The 23,040-nt window shown below is 43.9% G+C and overlaps 3 protein-coding genes across 5 annotated transcripts; 2 read left to right on the top strand and 1 right to left on the bottom strand.

Annotated features, from left to right (window-relative positions):
- The first annotated feature begins 1,736 nt into the window (after positions 1-1,736).
- On the top strand, positions 1,737-3,606 carry LOC107275154 (growth hormone-inducible transmembrane protein). 2 transcript variants are annotated; one of them, XM_015754995.2, is made up of 5 exons: positions 1,737-1,893; positions 2,090-2,314; positions 2,408-2,519; positions 2,613-3,233; positions 3,314-3,606. In XM_015754995.2, the coding sequence occupies exons 2-5, from the start codon at positions 2,113-2,115 to the stop codon at positions 3,399-3,401; spliced, it is 1,023 nt and encodes a 340-aa protein (XP_015610481.1). In that variant the 5' UTR covers positions 1,737-1,893; positions 2,090-2,112; the 3' UTR covers positions 3,402-3,606. The 2 variants fall into 2 exon arrangements, with proteins under 2 accessions (XP_015610481.1, XP_015610482.1); XM_015754996.2 differs by having other exon boundaries at positions 1,767-1,996.
- Positions 3,607-3,630: 24 nt separating this feature from the next.
- On the bottom strand, positions 3,631-8,280 carry LOC107275153 (TBC1 domain family member 25). 2 transcript variants are annotated; one of them, XM_015754994.2, is made up of 8 exons: positions 7,240-8,280; positions 6,991-7,100; positions 6,813-6,908; positions 6,574-6,736; positions 5,839-6,490; positions 5,378-5,759; positions 4,560-5,270; positions 3,631-4,475 (listed from the first exon to the last, which is right to left on the bottom strand). In XM_015754994.2, exons 1-8 carry the CDS (start codon positions 7,288-7,290, stop codon positions 4,064-4,066), a joined length of 2,577 nt encoding a protein of 858 aa, XP_015610480.1. In that variant the 5' UTR covers positions 7,291-8,280; the 3' UTR covers positions 3,631-4,063. The 2 variants fall into 2 exon arrangements, with proteins under 2 accessions (XP_015610480.1, XP_015610479.1); XM_015754993.2 differs by having other exon boundaries at positions 3,631-5,270.
- Positions 8,281-12,326: 4,046 nt separating this feature from the next.
- LOC107275050 (G-protein coupled receptor Mth2) lies at positions 12,327-23,023 on the top strand. The gene is made up of 8 exons (XM_015754795.2): positions 12,327-13,470; positions 15,020-15,308; positions 15,384-15,612; positions 16,863-17,101; positions 17,183-17,261; positions 17,730-17,917; positions 19,201-19,384; positions 21,996-23,023. The coding sequence occupies exons 1-8, from the start codon at positions 12,700-12,702 to the stop codon at positions 22,321-22,323; spliced, it is 2,307 nt and encodes a 768-aa protein (XP_015610281.1). The 5' UTR covers positions 12,327-12,699; the 3' UTR covers positions 22,324-23,023.
- Positions 23,024-23,040: the final 17 nt, after the last annotated feature.

The following is a 23,040-nucleotide window of genomic DNA, read 5'->3' as shown; positions in this document are numbered from 1 at the left end:
CGGAGGATATCCCGGCGCGGTGTTGCAGTTGTGACATTTGCTCCAGCGGACCACCTACGCCGGTCGAAGAGTGTGCAGGTGGCTCGCTCTGTCTTTTCCAAGCTCCTTTGTGCCCGAGCAGTCCAACAGGAATGCACGCCACTTTCCTCTGCTCTTTATGGAAATGCGAGAACTGTGCGAATTGGAATTGCACTTTCCGGGACCACCTGCAACGCGCGGTGCCAGTTTTACTGGAGGAATTGCCTTGAGATTTATATTGATGTTTTACATATTTTCGATCCTTTCGCTAAATTCTACTGGACTGTTGCGTCGGACTGATTGGCTGTGAAAGATGTCGCTGTCGTAGAAGCGTCGCTGCTTGAAATCCGAGAGAGCGATTTCTTATCGCGGCAACATTCTCTGGCGTGAACGTTATGCTCCTTTCATTGTGTCCTTTTTCTTCTACCGTTCTGGGCTTTAGTGCTTTATGGAGAACCGGCAAGCTTTTTACGACATTTTAATGCTCAGTTAATTGCACTGCCAGGATAAATGTACGGGAAGTAACGTGGTGCACTCTCGCTCGAATTGTGCGAGGGCGGATCATCCGAGTTCCAAAAGCCAGGAATAGATTCCGTATGGAAAAAGCAGTCAGTGACAAGCGGCGGCGTGGAATTTATGGCGGCGAGGTCAGCTGGGTCAAATCGTGAACACCGCAGGACAAGTTGTCGCTGGAGAACGAGAACCGTCTCCTTGTGTAGCTACAATGTCTGCGGTAGTCAGGACACGTTCCCGACACGCTGATATTCGGAACCCGTTAGCCTCCAAAAGATGATAAACAGAATCGAAAAGGTTCTTTAAGAAATTAAAGAAATTTTGATCAGGCAAACAAAATTCGCTGACCAATTATCAGCGAAACTCGTGATAAGCAGAAAGCCTTGATTTAACGGCGAAGCAATAAAACGGCTGCCATCCAACAAATAAGTGGGTTTGTCAATATAAATAGCAGCGACCAGTACCGTTGGCCGTCGGCAGGCCGCGGGCAACCAGCTAGGTTGAGGGTCGGGGTGAGGGTGACGTGATCGTGATCGTGATCGATGTAGATCGTTTCTTCGATCTATCGCAATCGGAGTCGGAGAGCGGTGTCCCTACCGAGACCGCTTGCGATTCGTTTCCGGGTCACGCCACGGCAGGTTGACGCCATCTAACAATAAGCTTGCGATTATCCCAACGTGTTCCTGTCCCGATGTCAGCTGCTGTCACATAGTGTCAGTTCGCGATCTCGATGTCGCTGCATCGATTAGCATTGATATCACGACACAACACAAAGCCTCGTTTTCTCAATGCTACAGTATCAATGCACCTCGTGCAACCCACGTTTCCTGTGTTTTTATAAATAAGTGCAGCCTCACGAATTGGACCAAGGCGTTCGAGATGCGCGCGTCACGAATACATTCGTTCGTATTGGCATAGAAGTCAATTGACATCAGTATTCTGTGCAAACAAGCGCCAGACAGTGTCAGCGAGATGAAACTGTACTTTGTAGGCCTTCTGAAGTTATTGATTATAGAAGTTAGGAGAAGGCAAGAAAAGGACTAGTTATCTGAACTAGTTAACTTTCTGGTAGAAATTATCACAGTCAATAAGTTACCGACTACCGTTACGTATGTTTCCTTTAATATTCACAGTGATTACAATTTCTTTAGACTTAGATAATCATAACTGTTGACAAGTTTTGTATTTGTATCCCCTAGATGGCAATATGAAAGTCCATGTCGAGAAATTTCGACGTCCTGAAACGTCGACATCTATTGCGTGACGTCCCTAAAAATCACTTCATGCTTGGACCGGTGCAACGCATGTGAACTTTGAAATTCACGAGACTTCGAGAAAACAATTGCACTGTTATTGCATCATGTGAGTAAATCCAAATTTTTTCAAAAACACTCGATTTTCCATCAAAACACAAGTTTCTTCTATTCACCCCTAATTACAGGATCTCCATAAATTTTAAAGAATTGTAAATTTTATTCTGACAAATCGTATAAGTAGAGACTTCACTGCATAAACGTTGCATGGCTATTAACCTTTAAATTTGTATTATTTTCGACAGAAAACGAAAATTAAAGAACGAAGATGATGCTCGCCAGAGTTTGCAGGGCTAGTCTTACGCCCCAAGTGACTAGTCTGGTAAAATCTCCAGTGGCTCCTAAGCAATTTAAAACCAAAATTCAAAGTGTTAGACTCTTTGCCGATGAAGGCCGTACAACGTTTACTCGTACTGCTCGCAAAAGAGGCACTATTATGGAACAGGTCATGGCACCCGCTGGAGAATCAGGTAAACATTTCAGATTTCATCTGATGTCAGCATCATGTTTTTGATTGTATTAGATATAATAGTACTAAAACAATGTATATTCCATGCTTACAGCATTTAATGTTGGCAAAGGAGCCATTGCTGGAGGTGCTGCGCTAGGACTGGGAGCTCTGTGTTTCTATGGATTGGGTCTTTCCTCCGAAACTGGTGCCATAGATGAAATGGGGTATGTATCTTAAAACTTCCTAAATAATCAAGTCATACTCTAACCACCGTCACAAAGCTATGATAACTTTTCAATCATATATGTGTATTTCAGATTGTGGCCACAATATGTAAAAGATCGCATTCACTCAACTTATATGTACTTTGGTGGCTCAGTTTTAATGACTGCTGCAAGTGGAGCCCTATGCCTGCGTTCGCCAACTGTTATGAAAATCGTCTCGCGTCAAGGATGGGTTGCTCTAGGCCTTAGTATGGTTGCTATGATCGGATCAGGCGTTGTAGCCCAGAGTATTCCTTACAAGGAAGGATTTGGTGCTAAGCAGATTGCATGGATGATACACACGGGTGTCATGGGAGCCATATTGGCACCCATAAGCCTCCTTGGAGGTCCTCTAGTTATAAAAGCAGCATGGTATACAGCTGGAGTAGTCGGTGGTCTGTCTGCCATTGCTCTTTCCGCTCCCAACGATAAATTCCTTTATATGGGTGGCCCCCTGGCCATTGGACTTGGCGTAGTATTTGCAAGCTCCATGGGAACCCTTTTCTTACCGCCTACCACTGCTCTTGGTGCAGGATTACACTCTATGGCTCTGTATGGAGGCCTTCTACTCTTCTCCGGATTCCTTATGTATGACACCCAAAGGATAATAAGGGATGCAAAGACACATCCTCAGGTTGCCTATGGATACATGAAACCATATGACCCAATAAACAAGTAAGTGAAAATAAGTCACAAGTCCTCTGGTATTTGTTACGACTCCTGAAACTAATACGAATTTTTGTGTTTGTTCGTAGTGCCATTTCCATCTATTTGGATACCCTGAATATCTTTGTAAGAATCCTATCGATCTTAGCTGGTGGTGGTGGAAACAGAAAAAAGTAAACATCTGAATAGCCTGCGTACAAAATAATTTTACAAAAGTTTTGGTGTATAAGAACTGATTAAGCTACTTGATAGTGATAATTAGCGCTTGTGGGCTATTATAGTATATACTATTTAATACTTTTTAGACCATAATGATGTATTGATAGTTGTAAAAATTCTGTTGGTATAAACTATGAAAGACTAATAAAAATTATTTATGTGATATTATGTACACTCTCGATAGATATATATGCGATAAAATTAAATGCACTTTATTGTCGTTCCTTAAGCACATTCTTGAAGAACAAAATAAGGTTCAGCAACTATAGATAGTAGTACTTATTTTACAAATTTAAGCTAAAAACTTAACTCTAATAGGAAAGGTATTCTCTGGGATAATGCAACTGTGCATCCATTAAATTTTAGTGTTTCGCGTGTGAATGTAATGTGTGATTATGTGATTATGTTGGGGTGTCACGTTGACAGAGAAAGATCAAAAAGCTTAACACTTTTTAGCCTCTCTTAGTCTTTCGTAACTTGGAATATACATCGAAAGGGCAAGAGCACCAAGATTCCAAGTTCCATTAAGAAATGTTCTAATTAAGTATTTACGCAAGTGCAAGAATTTTAACGGTTCGATTCAGATTAATCTCAAAAGAAGGCTTTGGACAGGAATTACCTTAGACATTTACATAGTCCGGTCTCCCAGGTGCAGAATGTCTTCTAAGATATCCCGCAAAAAGCTGCCGAGCTTGATTGAGCACCCTTGTGACATTATGTCGTCTGACCATCTTGTCGAAATGCATTGCCATTTCATTGTAGTCCATTTGATTCCGCATCACAAAATCACGATGTTGCAACAACAGGGTAATGCAGAGGAACATAAGGAATGGATTTCCACCACCGAATTCATTGGGTGGTGGTAATGAGCCACCACCAAGTTGATCCTCACTAGTGCCGGCCGGAATTAGATTGGTCAATTCCGTAGCCTCTTCGCAGTGTTCCTGGATCGGTGGAGTCGGACTGTCGGGAGCTGTCGTATTCTGGTGCCAGCTGTCGGTGTTGCCCTCACTATCCGACGCAGACTCCGATCTGGAAATAGTTCCTTCTACCGTATTCGTTCGCGACACTGCGAGACGATTACGGGATTCTCGAAGAACTGAACTTTTAACTGACCTAGCTGTACGCTTGAGTAATCTTATTGGAGTAACGGATTTGACGCCATTTTGATCCTCCAAGATCTCGCCGTCATACTCCAGCTCGGCCTGTTCGTCCGGAGTAGCTGGATGATGACGTTGCTGCAGCGAATGCAATGGATTCTCCCAAACGAAGACATCCGCTGCTGGACTACATCTTGCTACTTCCGTTTCCGTTTCGCTCTCAGCAATTTCACTTTCCCTTTTGGAGAGGATGCAATCGCACTGCTGCTCGCTGGGCGGCGAGGGCCCAAAAACTTGTCTATCTAAGGACTCTAATTCCAGTCTCAGTTCTCTCGTCATGGAAGTAGTCATTGGGAAGAAGTCTGTTGAATCGTCCGGTGAACTCGTTTCATCCCGGACGACCCTGACGACTCCGCTCTCACTGGAGACCCGCCTGAGCTCCCTCTCGTCACTCGGCGTGACTTTACTCTTGTTCAGAGTCGTAAAATTCAAAAATTCGTTTAGATTCTTTACAACCCTCGCACATTTTTTCTCGGCATCTCCCATGTCGCCTCTCTCTCTGTTCACCAAAGTCAGACGATCCTTTAGCTCTAATAAATTACTTCGCTTCGTCTTACTTTGTAGGGAATCGGTACTCAGGCACTTCTCGGTCGAAATGTTTTTCCGATTTTTCACGGAAGTCAAATCATTCTCTGGTTCGGAGAACGCTTCGTAAGGTGAGATCGATCTGAAAAAGTTATTTATATTTATCGGCTATGAGTGGAATTTAAAATAGCGAGACAATTTTATTTGGAATTTTACTTATTTTTATATATAACGTTTCAAGTCAGTTACCTCTTGGATTCACCATTCTCACTGGTTGTCTCTAACGGTGGCTCATCCGAACTGAGATTTCTTCTCCTACCACTGGCGATGCTCGCCGAGGAACTCTGTCTTCTGATCGCACAGACTTTTGTGTAAGCATTCTCTCGAATCTGTTTAACATTCGGACTGGGTGGAGGTGAAGCTGGGGGAAACGGGACTTCTGCAAGAGAGAGTTCCCCGTTTGGAGGTGAAGCTGGTAAAGCTGCCCAGAGAACTTCCAACATCCTGAGTGCATCCTCCAGAGCAAATTCTCTCTTCATTTCTAAGAGCAGCCAGCGGTAGCAAAACAGCAGATCATCCGCCTGGTGTGATTTCAGGTAAGCATAAAAATCCGGATCGTAGTGTTGCAGACCTTAAACAAAATAAAAGTTTCAACTTCTCCATAAAAAAAAATTTGAAAACAATTCTACAACATTACAAAAAATCAGTACCTTCAGCCAAATGAGCAAATTTTTTAGTCATAGCGATACCGTCCAGCATGAAATTATCTTTAAGTCTTCGCATCAAAGCACAAAGACAAATATAAGCCTGAGCCTCGTCCCTCATCGTAACCAGAAGTGGCGACGCCAGGTCACTCATACCTTGGCAATAACTGACACTGGGATGATTCAGAGCATACGTGGTCAATATATTAAATAAACTGGCGGTATTTTGATTGTCATCCGATCCGCCATAGAATTTGTGATGTCTGTCAGTCCGAAGAACATCCTTTCGTACCATCCCCGTAACGTAGCCCAGATCGCCAATATTCTGTCCCTTTTGAACGAGACTCCTCCATCTTTCTCGAAGATTTTGATACTCCAGAGCCTTCCTCTTCATGTAATCCATCCTCTCTCGACCTGACATACCCTCGGGATACACATTGAGTATATGCTTCCATACTACTTTACGCAAACTCGGTTCAATTCCACCAAAATATATGACAGCTCTAAGCTCCTTGGAATGTATCACTTGGCCAATAGGATCGAGAAATCTTCGGAACTCAGCATCCATGAGCGGTGGCCTGGGAGGTTGAATAGTCTGGTGCGACTCCTCGCCCAAATTTCCTAGAGCACGTTGCACCAGGCTCAGGGTTCTCTCCATCTGTGTAAATTGGGCAACCTCATTATTCTTGGAGGTCGTTGTCACTTTCTATAAGAAAACAAAAGTTTGATGAGATTCTACACCTTGTTCATTATGAGTCCTGGTAATTTTGGAGTTTTGTAAGGAAAACCGGACTCCTGTCTGGTAGCCACTTCCTGAGCATTTTGCTCCCAGTCGGATTCGCAGTCGCCTGACTCGCCAAAAGGCTTAAGATTGACTTGAAGGTAGAGATATGGCTCCGAAGCACTGAAGAACAAAATATGGTTAGTCGTTTGGTTATTGCAGCAATGGGTTCATAAAAATAATGAAAATTAAAACTCACCTGATAAATGCAGCATCGAGGTCCCAGTCGGATAAGAGAAATAAATACGTTTCCGAGCCATAATCGTCTATTGCTCGATAAGACACCGTGAATTCTCTGCAAACGATGGAGTTTGAGTAAAACAAAGCGATCAATCAATTGGTTCTAATGAAATAAATTTGTGATTATTCAAAATTACCCTTTAATATCAAATGCCTTGATTAGGATACTTTGTAAAACCTCGATCGATGTGATTTGAGGATCCACGCTGAACTTCCGGTATTCTGGCTGATGTCGTGTCTCGCATTTCTACGAGAAAAAATTTCATCTCTTACATCGACCGTGCATCCTCGTCTTAACTAGTAACGCGTATTCAGATTATAGTCCATAGAAATAAAGTTGTGTAAAACAAACATGTCACAAAGACAAGATCTTGCTGATCAAGTACCTTAACTTTGACCCGTACAGCCTCTCTAGGACAGCTGAACATCTCCGACATGTCATAGAATCACCTGAACTCCGTGAAATCCTGAATATCTGAACTCAACAAGGGTGTCGAGTCATCGTTTCAGCAATATCTTATTAGGTAATTGAGTCTGGTGTTAACTGACACAGCTAGGACCATTCCAGATAATCGCTTGAGTTCATCGTACGATGAAATAGTCGTAATATCACTGATTAATCACGAACAGGTGTAACTTCAACGAGATTCCGGTGTCATTGGCCCACTTTGATCCATCATTCTCGAAGAATAGAAGGACCCTGTTAATACTGAGTTATTCGATTTGAATTAGGTATCAATAACACACGCATAAGGAATATCATTAATCTAGATCCATGTGCATGTACACAGGGTGCATCAAAGCGATGTTAAATGCTGCTGTCGACGATGTAGATGCAGAATCGTTGAGCCGAGAGATAACGAAGTCAAGATCGAACTCCTGGAGGACATCCACGCCGACGTCAAAGTGACTGGGAGTTCAGATCCCACGGATCGGTCGGATCGCCTGCGGATTGGACCACACTCTGGAGCACAAGGATATCGAAAGTTGTGAAAGACACAATTTCAGGATTTCCGAACGAATGAATTACATGATGTTCTCAGTCTAATATTTTATACACAAATGCAGAAAGTGATAGTTTCCCAAGAGCCAGACTGCCAAGAGAGGGAGCGCCTGAGTCCCTGAATGAACCTGAAGTCAGCGACTTGACAGTTCAGGCTTGATCTGTTGGGAAGAAAGACGAAGGCCACAGGAATTTATCGATTTGATAAAAGCGCACCCGCACGCACAACCACTTTACTCCTGAGTGAGAAAGCAACGTATTCTGTCTTGCATGCGCCCATGCACCAGCTGCAGCCTCCGTCCTTCTCCTTCTCGACAACCCGAAATTCCCTAGGATCAAGCTGCTATGCGATATTATCGAAGCGTTCTCGAATTTCCAGTCGACGACGAATCTCGAGTTCGATGCTTTTCACGGAGATGAGTATAGGGAGATGCACAACGCTACGGTTTTAGGCGATACAAAAATCATGGCGCTAAATCGTAGCGTTGTGCATCTCCCTACTCATTTTTGCTTTTCACTTAAAGTTCTGACCCCGCGGCATGTGCTGCCACCTGACAGTTCTTCCTGGAACTGTTATATGCCCGTTATGCTACTATGTTGGTGTTGCTGTTTAGACTGGCACGTACTCATAGGTCCTATTGGTTGCCATTCGCAGGTGTTGCAGGGTCCAAGACCACCTGCGGTTGATCGGTCAAACACGTGTTAGTTCCAGGGTGCCATCCACCATATTCTCATGCCATCCATCGTCTGCTTCCTTCTATGTTTCGATGCGAAGCTGACAATTATTAGCATCAGTACAGGAAAGAAAAATTACCATCGAAGAATAAAAAAGACTCGGAAGGTTACAGATCAGTTACGATCACGAGAGACGTTGTGCTTATTAGAGAAATTCTGAGAGGTCTTCTGTAAAGCTGCTCCTTGAGCAGCCAAAATTCTCTTGGCGATGAAAAGAGAAGAAAGGAGACTAAGGATTGGAAGGATAGAGGTAAGGCCGATGGGAATAATTTATTCAGATGATAATTGGGTCGTAGTGAATCGCGCACGTGTACCAGAAGTAGTTGTCTTGAGATGAGAAATACCAGGGAATTTACGCAAAAGCGTTATTCCACAAGGGTTGCAGACGGTGCCGGCTGCTAATGGATAAATTCAGAATCGTTTCTTCATCTTTGTCTGGTTGTCGCATGAAAAACCTCTCTTCGTCATTAACTAACGATTACAAAGGCCTTTATCTCAAATGCACAATTGCAAAATCCCGAAGAATTCTCTTCCTACGTTTGACAGCCTCCAGCGTTCCATTCACTCTTTTCCTCTGATATTTTCTTGACTCGCCACTGCACACGTACCGCCCCGACCGACCCTTAACTTGCCTTTGGATTCTTTTCACCCCAAGGTGAAATCAGCCGCCTCCCTTATCGATCATTAGAGCTGACGTTATCGGCACGGAGGCTTCCCTATCGTCCCTGTGAGCTGAACCTTCGTCTTCTCACCACCTTCATACCAACCCAACCCCCTGCGTTCTTAACCACCTTCGTTGCCAGTTTTCCTCGAGGCTACTTAACCGTCCTGCGATGACTTAGACGATAGGGTGACGTTTTTATGACCAGCAGATTGGCCAGTCTCGGAGGCCCCATTTACAAACGAACGTTTCGCGTCTAAATCACGTCTCTATTGTATACATCCTAACGTAAACGAAGATTACTCATGCTTGCTGCTTGGGACGTTAACCAATTGGTTTCCTCGTTAGTCTATGACTAACGGAATTCGACCAGCATCCTTCCTACCCTTGATTCGTTAATTATGTGCACATATCACAATAACTGCGTAGCACAACGAGGCAGAGGACATTGATCAACGTAATACATGGCTGCTTCGTTTGGAAAGTCATTATTTTCAAATTGTTATCATACATGGCGTGAAAGAAGCAAGCTGACGGGTGATGTAATCAAAGCCTGCAGAATTAATAAATTAATAAAAAAGAAGAAGCCGGTTGCGATGACTAGATCAATGGACACGTTGACGGACGCTGTGCAGCATCGACAGCCTTTTAATAGCATCAAATTGACGAAGTAGACTGCAGGTCCACTCTTTTCCCATCAATTCATGCATCGACACATTATCGTTTGTTATGGCTCGTACAGGATGTCACTAGTCGGCCATTTTACAAAACAGTGGAATTTCCGGAAAGAGGATACCCTGGTCTGGTCGACTTATGGCTGACCTGAACGTTTACAAAGTTCGTGTTGATCGCATGAGGAGATCACGTGTGACACAACACACGACACGTTTATGAGACCAACCTGGACGAATTTCTGGAAAATAATTTAGAAATTTTGTAAAAAAATTGTTTTCACAGTATTATCGAAGATTTCGTGTATTCGATAAGTTAAGGAGAGTCCAGAAGGTGGTCTAGAAAATGTCGCTTGAACGTAACTCTCCTCTTGTGACGATTCGTAAAATCGGAAACTTGAGAAGGGACGAAACTGGAAACGGCGTTGTTGGATTGTATACGAAGCAAATGGCGAGTCGTGAGTCGCGACAGACGGCGCAGCGTGTAACGAGGATTCGAGGAAAGCCGCTAACGATAGCGCTGATGAGCATTATAATTAATCATTGGGCGTGACGGCTAAACGGTAGTGGATGTGCCAGTCAGTGTGCTGGGTATGTAATTCGAGGCTGACCCCGCTGACCGATGTTCTACATGCACATTACTCCTGTCTGACCAAATTAATCGCTTTCCCATTCTCTAATTGGCAACTCATTTTCTGTCGCGGACTCTATAGACTCCGAACGTCATATCTCGATGTCGTCGTCACGGATCCACCCTGGCGCCTACGGTGTCAATTAGCCTCTCGAGTTCAGCTGTTCCTGGGGAGACCAAAGTGCCTATCCGCGGCTCGGCTGATAATCTCTCGCGCAATCCTGCTGGGACTATCGTCAAGGTCGTGGGGAGCGTCCGCTAATCAACCCTTGGTGCCATTTGTTACGATGCCTTCAGGAGTTGCGAAAGGGGTGTATTTACAAATTAATTTATTCCAGGAATCCAATTGTCGGAGAGCACGACCCCTGCCGTCCCTCGCCTATTCGCCCTGGTTTCTTTCAATTTTCTCGAAGAGGGTTGAGCCGGCGTCACGATTCGAATTTAATTAGGGGCATGTGAAATATTCGCAGGGAGGGAGATAGGGAGGTATGCGGATAGGAGTTGCGAATTTTCAAGAATGTGCGGAAATGACTGTGGAATCTCTCGGAACAGTCATTTTGGCGGTTGATCTTTGCCTGGAGATTAAATCGAGCCTTGTGGCTTACGTGAGTTATATTATCGGATATACCTTTCGAGAATAATTAATCTGTTACAAATTTTGGGAGTAAGCGAACATTTGAAAAAATCGCAAGACTTTTTATGACGCTCAGTAAGAAGCAAAGCCACAATGCTGTTACAGCATAAGTTCCTCATTCTGCAACTAGAGAATAAGCACAGTGATAACCCGATCCAGCTGGAGCGCAGTAGGTCACCATAAAAAATGAATGGCAACACTATTTCTAATTTCGTAAAGATAATTTAGAAGGAAATAAAATGCGGTCTGGCGACAATCCAGGATACTCTTTAATTAACCTCTTCGCTACTGTAGCCATGGTATAGGCTCTTGCCAATAATAAAAAACCGGTCTTCCTATTTCAAAGAATTTACGTGTTTGCTTCATCATCCACTTTTAAGCGTCGCGACGCGTGTTCATAGATCAACTCCGAATCATTCTCATTCCCAGTCCCTGTTAAAAAGAGGGAGGCGTCGCTGCCAGTAAAAAGAAACGTCGTATCTAAGTGGGGGGCGTCGGCGACGTTCACCATGCCGTGCCTATACTCCGACACGTGGCTGATCCTCACGAATACATCGAAGCTGACCACTATGGACGTGCGTGCCTGCCTAGTGGCTCCGTGTCCGAGCCTTCCAGCAAGCAGCAACATCATCAACCAGCACCACTCTCTCAGCTCCGACTTGTTCAATTAGTCCGATCAGTCGCTCGGCCGCTCGCTCCGTCGCTCCGTCGCTCTTGGGGCACATCAGACCAATTCGCTACTCGCGTCGGGTCTCCTTCAGCTTCAGAGTTTTTCCGAGTTGCTTGGGAAATCTCGGAAAGATCAAGTGGGAAGCACAAGAAAAGAAAGAAGATATTCCGGATAACTCGGCCGTTTCACTTGGAAGTTTTAAGTAATTAAATAGCTAATTAGTGAAGAGGGAGTAAAACCCAACCGTAACGACCATCGGAAGTTCCTCGTTGAGGACCTTCTGTGTTCTCCCATCGCTTCCGGCAATTTTCTTCTGCATCCTCGCTTTCCTCGACGTCCGATCTTCGATTTCTTTGATTTGCGGGAAAACGACGGATCCGACATTTCGAACTGGTTCGATTCGACGTAACTCTAGGTCATGTATATTGCCTTTGCGGGAGAGCATTAGACTAATCTCCGTGGAGTCCTAGGTCACTAGAACAAGGCCGAAAACCCTAAGGGGTGAACGTTGCTCCGGAGTCTAGAGGAACTAGCCAAGGGCGCTCAGGTTTACCAAAAGGAAAATTACCGGGGTGAAATTCTTCCTGGCCTCCTTCTTACGTTCTACCTGCTTCTGCCCACTGAAGACGGTTTAAAGTGGTGCGACCCTGAAAAAAAAATAAAAGAGAGAAGATAACCTCCAAGTGAGAAGAGACGAATTACCGGAAGTCGCAGACCAACCTGGTGCACCCATGTCAAGGAGGAGCGTCACTGCTCTCTAAGTGCACACCTAAGATTAGACATTGAAGAAAGTGAGGAGGTGACGGACGCAGCTTTTATTTGAGAATTCAAAGGAGGTCAAATGAAAAATGGGCCACACGTTAATCTCGAGAGTGTAAAAAGCACCGCGCACAGCCAATACTTTTTCAAAGTTCCCATGCATGTTCCTCATCACGTACCTCAAGAACGAGACCAAGGAAGAACCGTAATGACGTCATTCCCAGAGAGAGAACGCGTCCCTAAGAAACCCATGAGGATCATCCCTCTTTTTCTGCTAACCCATCTCTACCTCCTGAACGAGGTCTTGATCACAGAGTCTACTAAAATCCGTCGATGCTGTTCACCAGGAGAAGCTCTATCAACCGATGGAGACGTCTTCGCCTGTATACCGGCTCCTTACGACACGTTGGAACTCTACGAACTGGACCCATTCTCCAGAGGCCTCCCAACATGCTCCCCATCGGAGAACCTCAGGAGTACACCCCTGGCCTCCGCTCCACTTGATATTTCCGCTGATGCATGCTTGGATGTCCTTTATCGGACCAATCAGTCCAGTTTCCTCGCTGTGCTGAACTGCGCCTCAGAAAATCCGAATTACAAGGAGGAATCAATGATCATCCACCAGCCAACAGTCCTCCCTCTTCGAAGATGCTGCTCTTCGGGAGAGGTCTTCAGCACTTCCAGCAGAGCCTGCGTACCTGCCTCACAGGAAGTTCCCGTGACGTCTCTAGTAGCCGGTCTTGGTATACTGGAGTACGTCACCCTCCTCAGAGGGCCACCCGAGTGTCCTCATGCAATTATGGACTACGAGGTCAATGTCACCGACATCAATTTCCACTCGGGACAACTTCAGGTAAGCCAATGACCGCATAATTAGATCTTTATCTATCAACATTAATAGTGATTTACTGCTATGAAATATTTATCGCGAATCTCATATCTCTCTGTACTGCGATAAATCATTTGATTCGCGTATTTTCGAGAAGAAAGATTAATGGATTTTCCATGGATTTGAATACATTGAATTATCTATTAATAATTTTTTAAAGCCGTGTTTCGATCCCCAATGATTTATGCTAAAGCTTACTGATACTACGCTAGTATCGTGATTCAAGAGGAACGATATTCGGTAGGTTATGCTAAATCTTATAAAAATACTTGAATCAGAAAACCTGACAGTTCGGAGTATATCACGTTGAAGTAGCATGCATTACTTAACGTGGGAAACTGTCTTCTCCAGGAGACAAAACTGGTTTCCTCGCGACGACAGTAATGACATAATATTTCATGGCGAAGCTGTTCGTCTCTGATTCAGATTTCCACACGCAGATTAAATGACTAGAGTAACTCTGGAAATTACATGAATACCCAAGATATTTAAAATTAACGAAAACACGACGGTATATAGTAGATTACCTGTGTACTTGGACCACTATATCTATATGCTTGAATTCTGAGTCATACTGAAGTCACACTATTGTCATTGGATACCTTTAATTAAAACTTAACAAGTCCGCGTATACGGGCTGCCAAGTATTACAGTCTAAGAGGCTGAGAAGAGATTCTGCCGAGCGACGAGTAGGGGCGCCGGTAGTTGTGGAAAACAACTCGAGCGAGTCTGCCTTTTTCTTCGATAATTTATTCCCTCTCGAGGGACAAGATATGGCGGGCGTGAGTTGGATTGCTTCCTCGGCTCTTTCTATGCTTATGTTTACGGTGTTATGCAAGTATAGGTATACCAGGAGAAAGCAGAAAGTTCAAAGAGTTCAGTGGGTGCGTCGAGGAGGACAGACGCCGAATCGGAGACGAGGAAGAGTGTCAATGAGAGAAAAAGGAAGAGCGAAGGAAATGTATAAAAAAAAAAGTTTGAAGAGACACGAAGCGCACAATCCATTCCATTGTCCAGTAAGAATAGTAAGAATAGGGGGTGGAAAAAAGGGTTGGTTCGGTATGAACAGATCGAGTTTGCACGGTAAATAAATCTTTCTCGTCGATGGATCTGTCGAGAGTCTGCGAGAATCGCAGGGGCGTATCTAACCTAGAGCGAATGCCCGCATTGCGGGCGAACCGCACGAGAGTCCTGTTCGGCACTCTTCGATCCGAAAACGCAAAGCTGAAAACGAAAATCCAAGCTGGGATCAGACTAGTAAGATGCGTCAGGGGATGTTTTCTTTGATTCGGAAACGTGGTCAGTGATCCTGGTCAATGGCCAAGGCGAACGTAAGATAGCGGAAAGGCCATTTCGTCTCCTCATGCGTGCGTTCTTGAAAGCTTTGAGAGAGGCCTTTAATTTTCTAATAAATGTAAAGAATGTCTTTGTTGAGAAGACTGTGCTTTCTCAGGCCGACCCTGAAATTTTGAAAAAAAAGTTTTTAAGATCTGACAAAAATTCTTCCTCTCAGGTTTCAGTCCCAATGGCCAATAAGGCCAAGAGTTTTTGGGTGAATCAGGAAAATTCCTGTGTCGACTCTAATCCCAGGAAGGACCTCTTGACGATTCGCGTATGCCGGGAACCTGAATTTTGCCAGGATCATCCCTGCCTGAGGAAATGTTGCAGCGAGGACGAAGCGTTCGTTAACGGAATATGTCAGCCGCTTCCTAGTCACATGACGGTCCATAAACTGCACGAGGAAATTTCTAAAATCTCGACCATGACTGCCAACCGCTCCGAGGACGTCCTTCGGGCTACAGGTAATCTCAAAAATGTTTCATTCCTTGTTCCGTTCTGTAAGACAGGTATACTAACTGCAGCAATTTTCCTTCAAGATTACGGTCTGTTAATTGGCAATCCCTGCTTGGACGGGATGTATCCCGTTGAGAAACACGATAACTGGCACATTACGTCGGAAGGATATCTTTTCGTACCTGGATACAAAACTTACGAGCACCAGGAATTCTGTTTTGATCTTCTCTACAATCGCTCGGGAACCCAAGACGCTTTCTATCCCTTCGTATGTTTCGATCCACTGCCCGTGAATGACGTGCTTAACACCAGGTAGGTCTACGTCTGGGTATCGACTGGATAAGGGATCGGGCAGATAGTCAGGCAGGCAGGGTCGTAGTTTACCGCCGCGATTTGCACGGTAACGAGGAAGATCGATGAGTCGGGATGCTGGCACCCGGAGAGAAGCCTCTGTATTGGAGCTGGCCGAGGAAAGATTAGGAGTGAATATTAAATTGAAATCGTGCGCAGATCCACCCTCCGCCACGAGGGCTGGAAGGGTTGATCACTCGAAGATGAATTCGGGGCCAATCCCTTCCAGCCATTCCAGGCCTACCGGGAGATCCAAAGTGCTCCGTCGAATCAGCGCTTGATGAAGACGTATGGATGAAAAAGTTCAGCCACGGATTTTCATCTGGACCGGCTGAACTTTCGAATTAAAAACCGATTCGCACTTTGGAGCACGTTGGGGAGACACGGATCATGCCAGTTACTAAATTGAAGAGGTGACTAATGGGTTTGATTCAATTATTATCAGGCCTGGACCAGCCAGGGAGGCTGCGACACGACGAGGGTTATCATTTTCGTATCACTTGCACAGCTCCATGAGAGTTTTAACAAACAACCAAATATTTTACGTCCGGAGAGAATTATTGGTAATTTATAGGAAAATAATTAACGAGCTGTTTCGTTAGCTGAGCCGACCGATAAAGAATTCCTCGTGCGCGGGACAATATTAAATATTTCAATTTTCAAAACCACCTGGACCATAACATAATGACAACAGCATATCTAAAGCACTGATAATTTTGAATATAAACCACCGACTCGCATGGCTGCGATTTTCAGGGAGTTCGGCAGAAATAACGGATGCTGCCAGATAGAGCTGCTGGCCACTCGACCGGTTTGTTTAGTCAGTGATAAAACGGGAATAATCCTATAGTTATTCGTGCTTCGTGCTTTGCGCCTTGGTGCTTCCTATTCTTGGTTACGCGAGACGAATCAAACGTGAATTGGGGCAGACGGATGCAGCCAAGAGAAAACAGATTACAAAAATCTACTAAATGACTGTCTTTGTCCTTCTAATTTTGCAATTCTCAAATTTTTCTACCGTCAACCAAAGTAGATCGATATCCACTCTTGCCGCTACTAGTCACGTACCTGTTCCTCGCGTATGCATTTCACGTACCTGTTCCTGGTTTTATCGATGTACATTGAGGTACAAGCAGGACCTTACTAAAAAAAAGGACTTTAGGGAATATAAGAAATTTAACTTTCTTACCTTTTATTATCTCTTATCTCAGATATTACGTGAACATGGTACTCATGATGACCAGTTGCACCTTTCTCCTGATTACTCTCCTGGTTTACGTATGTCTACCGGGACTGCAAAATCTCCATGGGAAAACTCTCATGTGCTACGTGAGCAGCCTCCTGGTGGCATTTCTATGTCTGGTCTTCACGACCTTGTCCACTCCGAGGAGCAGCCCTGAAGACGAACAGGAGTTCGGTTTAAAGTGGAATTTAAACTGTGTGACTTTAGGTAAAAAAGAAAGGAAAAGAAAAAATTATTAAACATCTCAATTACTTCTCAGTGATATCTAATGATTATATTATATTTCAGGCTACGTGATGCTGTTTGCTTTTCTATCGACTTTCTCGTGGCTCAACGTTATGTGCTTTGATATCTGGTGGACTTTCGGGTAAGTGACCGTAGAACGATTCACATTCCAGCTGCTATTTCGCATATTATTTCAAGGTCGAGCTAGTCGCTGAACTGCGTTGAGTCATTCGCTATGAATTTCGTCTATCTATCTCAATGGGTTTCGTCCACATTTTCATCCTCGTGCGAATTTTCCGAAATGCTGGAATCGCGTGGATGCTGCGTAAAAGAGAATAACACCTATCCGTGTCATTCTTCGAGAAGATTCTGATTCTTAGTAGTGGAAGACTGTGAAAATATACGGGAGCAAAAGACAAAGGCATTGTCTCCCATGGTCGCGCAGCATCCACCTCCGGTCCTCTCGGTTTTCGCGTGCCAAACCATATTTCACTTTGGACGGCCAGTTTGTGTGTTTAACGAAAGATCCGATGAAATCTCTCGAGAGCCGTATTAATAAAATCTTTTGAAAAATACTTCCTTTCTAACGATGGTTTATTTCTGTTTGCAGTGGTGCTTCAGGAGCAGCAAATCGCGCAGCTAAGGGTGACGGACAGCGTAAACGATTTCTGTGCTATTGTCTCTACGCGTGGGGTCTACCCCTATTGATCTGCAGCCTGGGCTACCTCCTAGATCAGTACGACTCCATTAATCCGTACTTCCGACCATACATCGGCAAGAAGAGTTGTTGGTTCCACAGTAAGTGTCTCCGTCGACTTTGGAAAATTGGACTATAAATCTATCGGAAAAGTTCTACTCAAAGTTTTATAATCTTTCTTGTCGCCGTGGAGTTGCGGTAAGTCGTAGATGATCGGGATATCGGGCGACAAGAGGAACTCTGTTGACGGATGGGCTACGGGATGGCTGGGTGAAAGGTCCGTCGGATTCATGAATCCTATCTATTAACTGATTATGATACAGTCTGGCTGAGTTGTCATCGGGAAGATTCGTTAAAATTCGTTAAAATTGGGTCTCGCCTTGATTAAAACTTGTAGAATCGCATGAGAAGTTGCACTGCGGCGAGGCTGGGCCAGATTAATCAGGTCCAGGAAAGATCAGGAGGTTCAATGAATTTCGTGAGGTCGTTAGGTCAACTCGACGTATTTGGTAGCAGCTCACGGTACTTCCCCCGTTTACACTGGCTATTATACACACGTGAGCACACACTGAGTGCAATTAGGGATCGTGGGTAATTGCGTGATAATTAAAAGATTTCAAAGGAAAAAGACGTCGCGATTGATCGCCTTACGGAACATCATCATGACTCATTAGAGACGAATTAAAAGAGGAAGAGGAGGCGGAATGCGAGTCATTAGCATTTCAATCGATTGACCACCAATGGGATTGCCAATTGCGCAGCCACGTAATTCACACCGGGCGAAAGGGTTATAGGTTATAGGTGTGACAGAGTGGTTCGGTGTGGAGAGGTGTATAATCGAACAGGGTGCAAAAACGAAGATGGGAAAATTAATTAAATTTTCCAAGCTGCCGGTCCAGCATCTGTTAAACGAGCGAGCGAACCGAGTTAGAGGGTTAAATAGAGTGCAATGCATTCCCAGCCGCATCCGCCTGCTTCCTTCCTGACTATAGTCCCCTATAGTCAGTAAGGTTCCATTTCTGACCATATATCTTCCATTTCTGATTAACGATCCCCTAATCCAGCCAAAGTCCTACGCGTGCATTTCCTCAAACGGAAGTATTAGAATCATTCCAAAATATGAATCTTATTGTCCCCTCTGATCGACCGCTAATCGATTGTAATCAAATATTAATTCAGGATAATTTAGTCCTCACTGTGCCGCCTAAAATAGCAGAGACACGATAAGTGTTTACGAGAACGGAAGTCGAACTTAAACAGCGCCATCCGCCTGTCCCGCAGAAGCAACAGGCTATTGTATCAGGCTCGTCGTTTACGTAAAGAGAGAGTATTCTAACTGTCAATTCCGTTCAATCTTTTTATAGTTACGAATATTTTTTTTCAGATGAATCGATTTATCATGGAGAATTTATTTACTTTACTGCTCCCACTATGATTCAACTGATAATCAACATCGTGTTCTTTGCCTTGACGGCGCGAAGCTGCAATCGTGTCAAATCGGAAATACAGAGGGTCATGGCGAATCCTTCCGATTCACGTAATCGCCGTTTCCGGGCTGACAAAACCAGGTGAGTCGAAGTCTAATCTATTCACTGTCATTGACGACACTTGAGATGCTTTTGCTCCTTCCGCTTCTTTAATAAGATTGTATAATTGAAGAAGTGGATAGGCGAAGCCGATTAAACCGATTGCGGCGAGACTGTAATAACCCCCATTCGGGATAACGGTATTCTTTATAAATTGATAACTGGGTATAAATGTGTAATCTGAGAGAAGCAGACAAAAATCATGAAGAAGCAGAACGAAGCGACTTCAGGTGAAATGGGAGAGAATGTAGGGAAATTTGATTAGCATTAGAAACGTGGTTCCTATAAGAAACTTCTAGAAGCTTGCAGAACTTTCGACTGCTAAATGTCCGTGCTGAATCGTGCAGGACCGCACCCAGGCCGGCGGCTATTTCACGTGACATTTTCTAGCGTCCTCTGTCCCTCAGTCAGTTTTGTGTAGCGTGACTGCTCGATTAATAGCCGTGACCTGCTTTTTGAAAGAGTAGTAAGGTAAAATTTCGAAAGTTGGCAGTTGGAAAATTGGAAGATGGAAAAATGGAAAATTGGCAGTTGGAAAAGTGGAGGAGAAATGGCAGTTGAAAAAACCACCGTTATAAGGATTCAAGTAGCTTCGTCCATTCGTTAGACTGAATAATCCTTTCGGCAAAAAATACTTGTTGATTGTCTGTTTATCAATGAAAAATAGTTTTGGGTTATGAACAGTTCTGGGGTTGTGTAGCCCCTTTTATTAACTTGTAACCAGAAATCGGGTGGTGCTAGGTATAAAGTGTCAGGGTGATCCGAATAGATTTGTCAGCTTCTTTCATGAACCTTTCCCTCTTCAAAGATATTAAGACTCAATGACGACGAGGTCTCGAAGCGTCGGTAAATAACAGTGCAGGAATTTGTGTCCAGTACCCCTTTTGTTATACTACTGACGTACGTATCATGTTGAAAAAAATAAAAAGTTGAATCTTTCGATTGTCCAAAGTTTGTCTTGTCTTTTCATATTTTTTTCATTCTTTCGTATCAACTTCACGGTGGCACGGCTATTCTTCTTCTGGAGAAGTCAGTAAAACGTGTTCACGCGAAATAACTCAGCAACACGTTCATTTCGCGAAGGAAACAGCGGCTCAACAGCACAGCAATGTCCCATGCAGTCTGCTATGCAAAAGGAAAATCCTCCACCCTGTTTATAGTTTATGGGTTATGTGGCTGCCGAGTCACGAGTCACGTTCGCAAAAATAGCCGTTACCACGAAAATTGGAGACTTAAACAAAGTTCGGACGTGACGTCACTTACCGAGGTAACAGGAGAGTGCCGGAAACGAATGATATATCGCATAAACACAGGCCGCTACGTAGCAGCATAGCCACGTAATTAATGAGCAGCACTGTCGCACGCCTTCACCCTTTTTATACCAATAGCGAATACTTTGGCGTCGCGACGTTACATCAGCAGCGAACCGTGAACTTTTTGCTACTTGGGAATTATGTGACGCCACTGCTGCCACTGCGACCAACGAATTTCTCTCGTTTCCGCAACTATACTTGGACCCGAGGGAATCGTTAAAGTTAGCCGGGTACCTACCTCTGTTCCTAATCTACATCAATTCATACATATATGGATTTCCGTACGATTCACATAGAATTTAGGAGAGTTCCGGCAGAGTACACGCGACTCTAATACTAATACTATAAGATAATAAGCATCCGGAATAAAGTCTGGTACGAAAACGGGAAGAGAGTCATTCTCCGATTTACGCTGTTGGAAAGAAAACCGTTAGGTTCGACTTTGAATAATTTTCCGATTAGAAACTTTTGGGAAAACTTTTTTTCCTACCAAACTCAAAGTCGACTCAGCATCTGGATTGATTGTGGTTCGATTGGACAAACTTACTGGCGTTTCCTCTGTTCGAGGACGATCGTCCTTTCCTTGTGTTTAATGTGCTACCCTATCGAGATATCTGTCGTTGTGTTTATCTTTGCTCCTTGGGGAAAACCCCCTTAAGCTCAGGAAACACCCTTAAAGAAGTGGTTCACTTTTCAACTCCCTAGGAACCTCTGTGCAATCTCTGCGAGAACAAGAGATGGTTAAAGTTACAGGAATATTGAAAATCATCGATTCTCTTCGGAATAAGTAAGAGATCGTTCTCATCCTCGACCAGGACGATATTCGTTGGTGAAGCGATACATTTCTGTATCTTCCTGAATTTCTCTGATTCGCTAGCAACGTTTAACGCGGAGCTGAAGAGATATCTCGAAGCAGAAAAGATGACGTGCTTGGAGAATCCGAAAAACGTTTCGATTTCGCGTGACGAGCAAAAGGCAAATAAACAATTTGACCCTCATAAAAACTACATGCAAGTGGAGGAGTAGGCAAATGCCCTAGTAAAATTAGAATGTGAGAAAAAAGGTGAAATCTCACGGATACCAGAGATGAGCAATCTTTATTCGACTTTATCTTAACTTTTGTGAAATTGGTCCAGCCTCGCTGCCCTGTCAGGGACAGCACTAGTCGTTCCCGTAAGACCTACAGATATTAAAAAATAAACAGCTAAACTCTTAAAGAAATAAAAACTTATCGACATCCAAAAATCTTTTGAAATAATAGCGTATAATTTTTTTTACAGATTACTAATGAACGTCAAACTTTTCATCGTAATGGGTGTAACCTGGATGTTCGAATTCATCTCAAACATCCTGAACCACTACGCCTATCTGATAATCGACTGGAATTACATCTTCTACGCCTCGGACTGCCTGAACTGTCTTCAGGGTGTCCTGATATTCATCCTGTTCGTCCTGAAGAGACAGGTCTACCATGCTTTGCGCCGCCGCTTCGGATTAGTCAAGAACGCAAAGGCCAGCACGACTGGAATTCACGATCCATTCAGGGTGAAGAAAAGCGCAAGCAGTAGTACAATAATGTCGACTTGCGTTACGAGTTCGTCGCCCTGATGCGAATGATACCCGCAAGCCCGGAAGTCCAATTCTCGTTTAAGACTTGAGGAGACTAAATCATAACTTCCTGCCGATCGGCACGCAAAGACGTCATTGCCGGTATCAGTAGACACGGAGCTTGCTTATTACTGCCTCGAAAATGAGCGATACAAGCACAACGGGACAAGGGGGAGCGTGGAAATCGTCAAATCAAAATACCGATTCTTCGGAAGATTCTGGGGATTTCGATACTCGTAAAATCGGTAACGCCAATCGAGTTAACATTGATCGGATGTCCCAATTGGGAATTTTCACAATCAGCAACGCAAAGCTACAATCGAGACGACAATGGTGAACGCTGCTTCGACTGATTTACGATTCCGTGCGCTCCTGGCGAATTTCCAGTGCGACTGGAAACGTGTGTCTGTACCATCGCTTTTTATACTCGCCGCCAAAGAAAATTATCTTGTCTCTCGTACCTGGATATTAATCGTACGATGTATGTATCCTTGAAAACGTTATAATTCTTATAAGATAATGTATAACATTAATTTTTAAATAAGCGAGACTTACATTTCTTATTTTTTTATAAAACAATTTAAAGAATAACGTTTCACCTAATATAAATATTATTTTGCGGCACAGATCGATTGCGACGCGAATTCGTCACTGTGCATTTGTACTCACTGCATGGAATAAAATATAGTAAGCACTGGAATCTCATTGTAGTATCTA

The sequence above is a fragment of the Cephus cinctus genome, unplaced genomic scaffold, assembly GCF_000341935.2.
Source record: "Cephus cinctus unplaced genomic scaffold, Ccin1 Ccin1_scaffold0123, whole genome shotgun sequence".
Lineage (NCBI taxonomy): Eukaryota > Metazoa > Arthropoda > Insecta > Hymenoptera > Cephidae > Cephus > Cephus cinctus.
The sequence above is the reverse complement of the archived record's forward strand: the minus strand, read 5'-3'. Positions and strand labels throughout refer to the sequence as shown.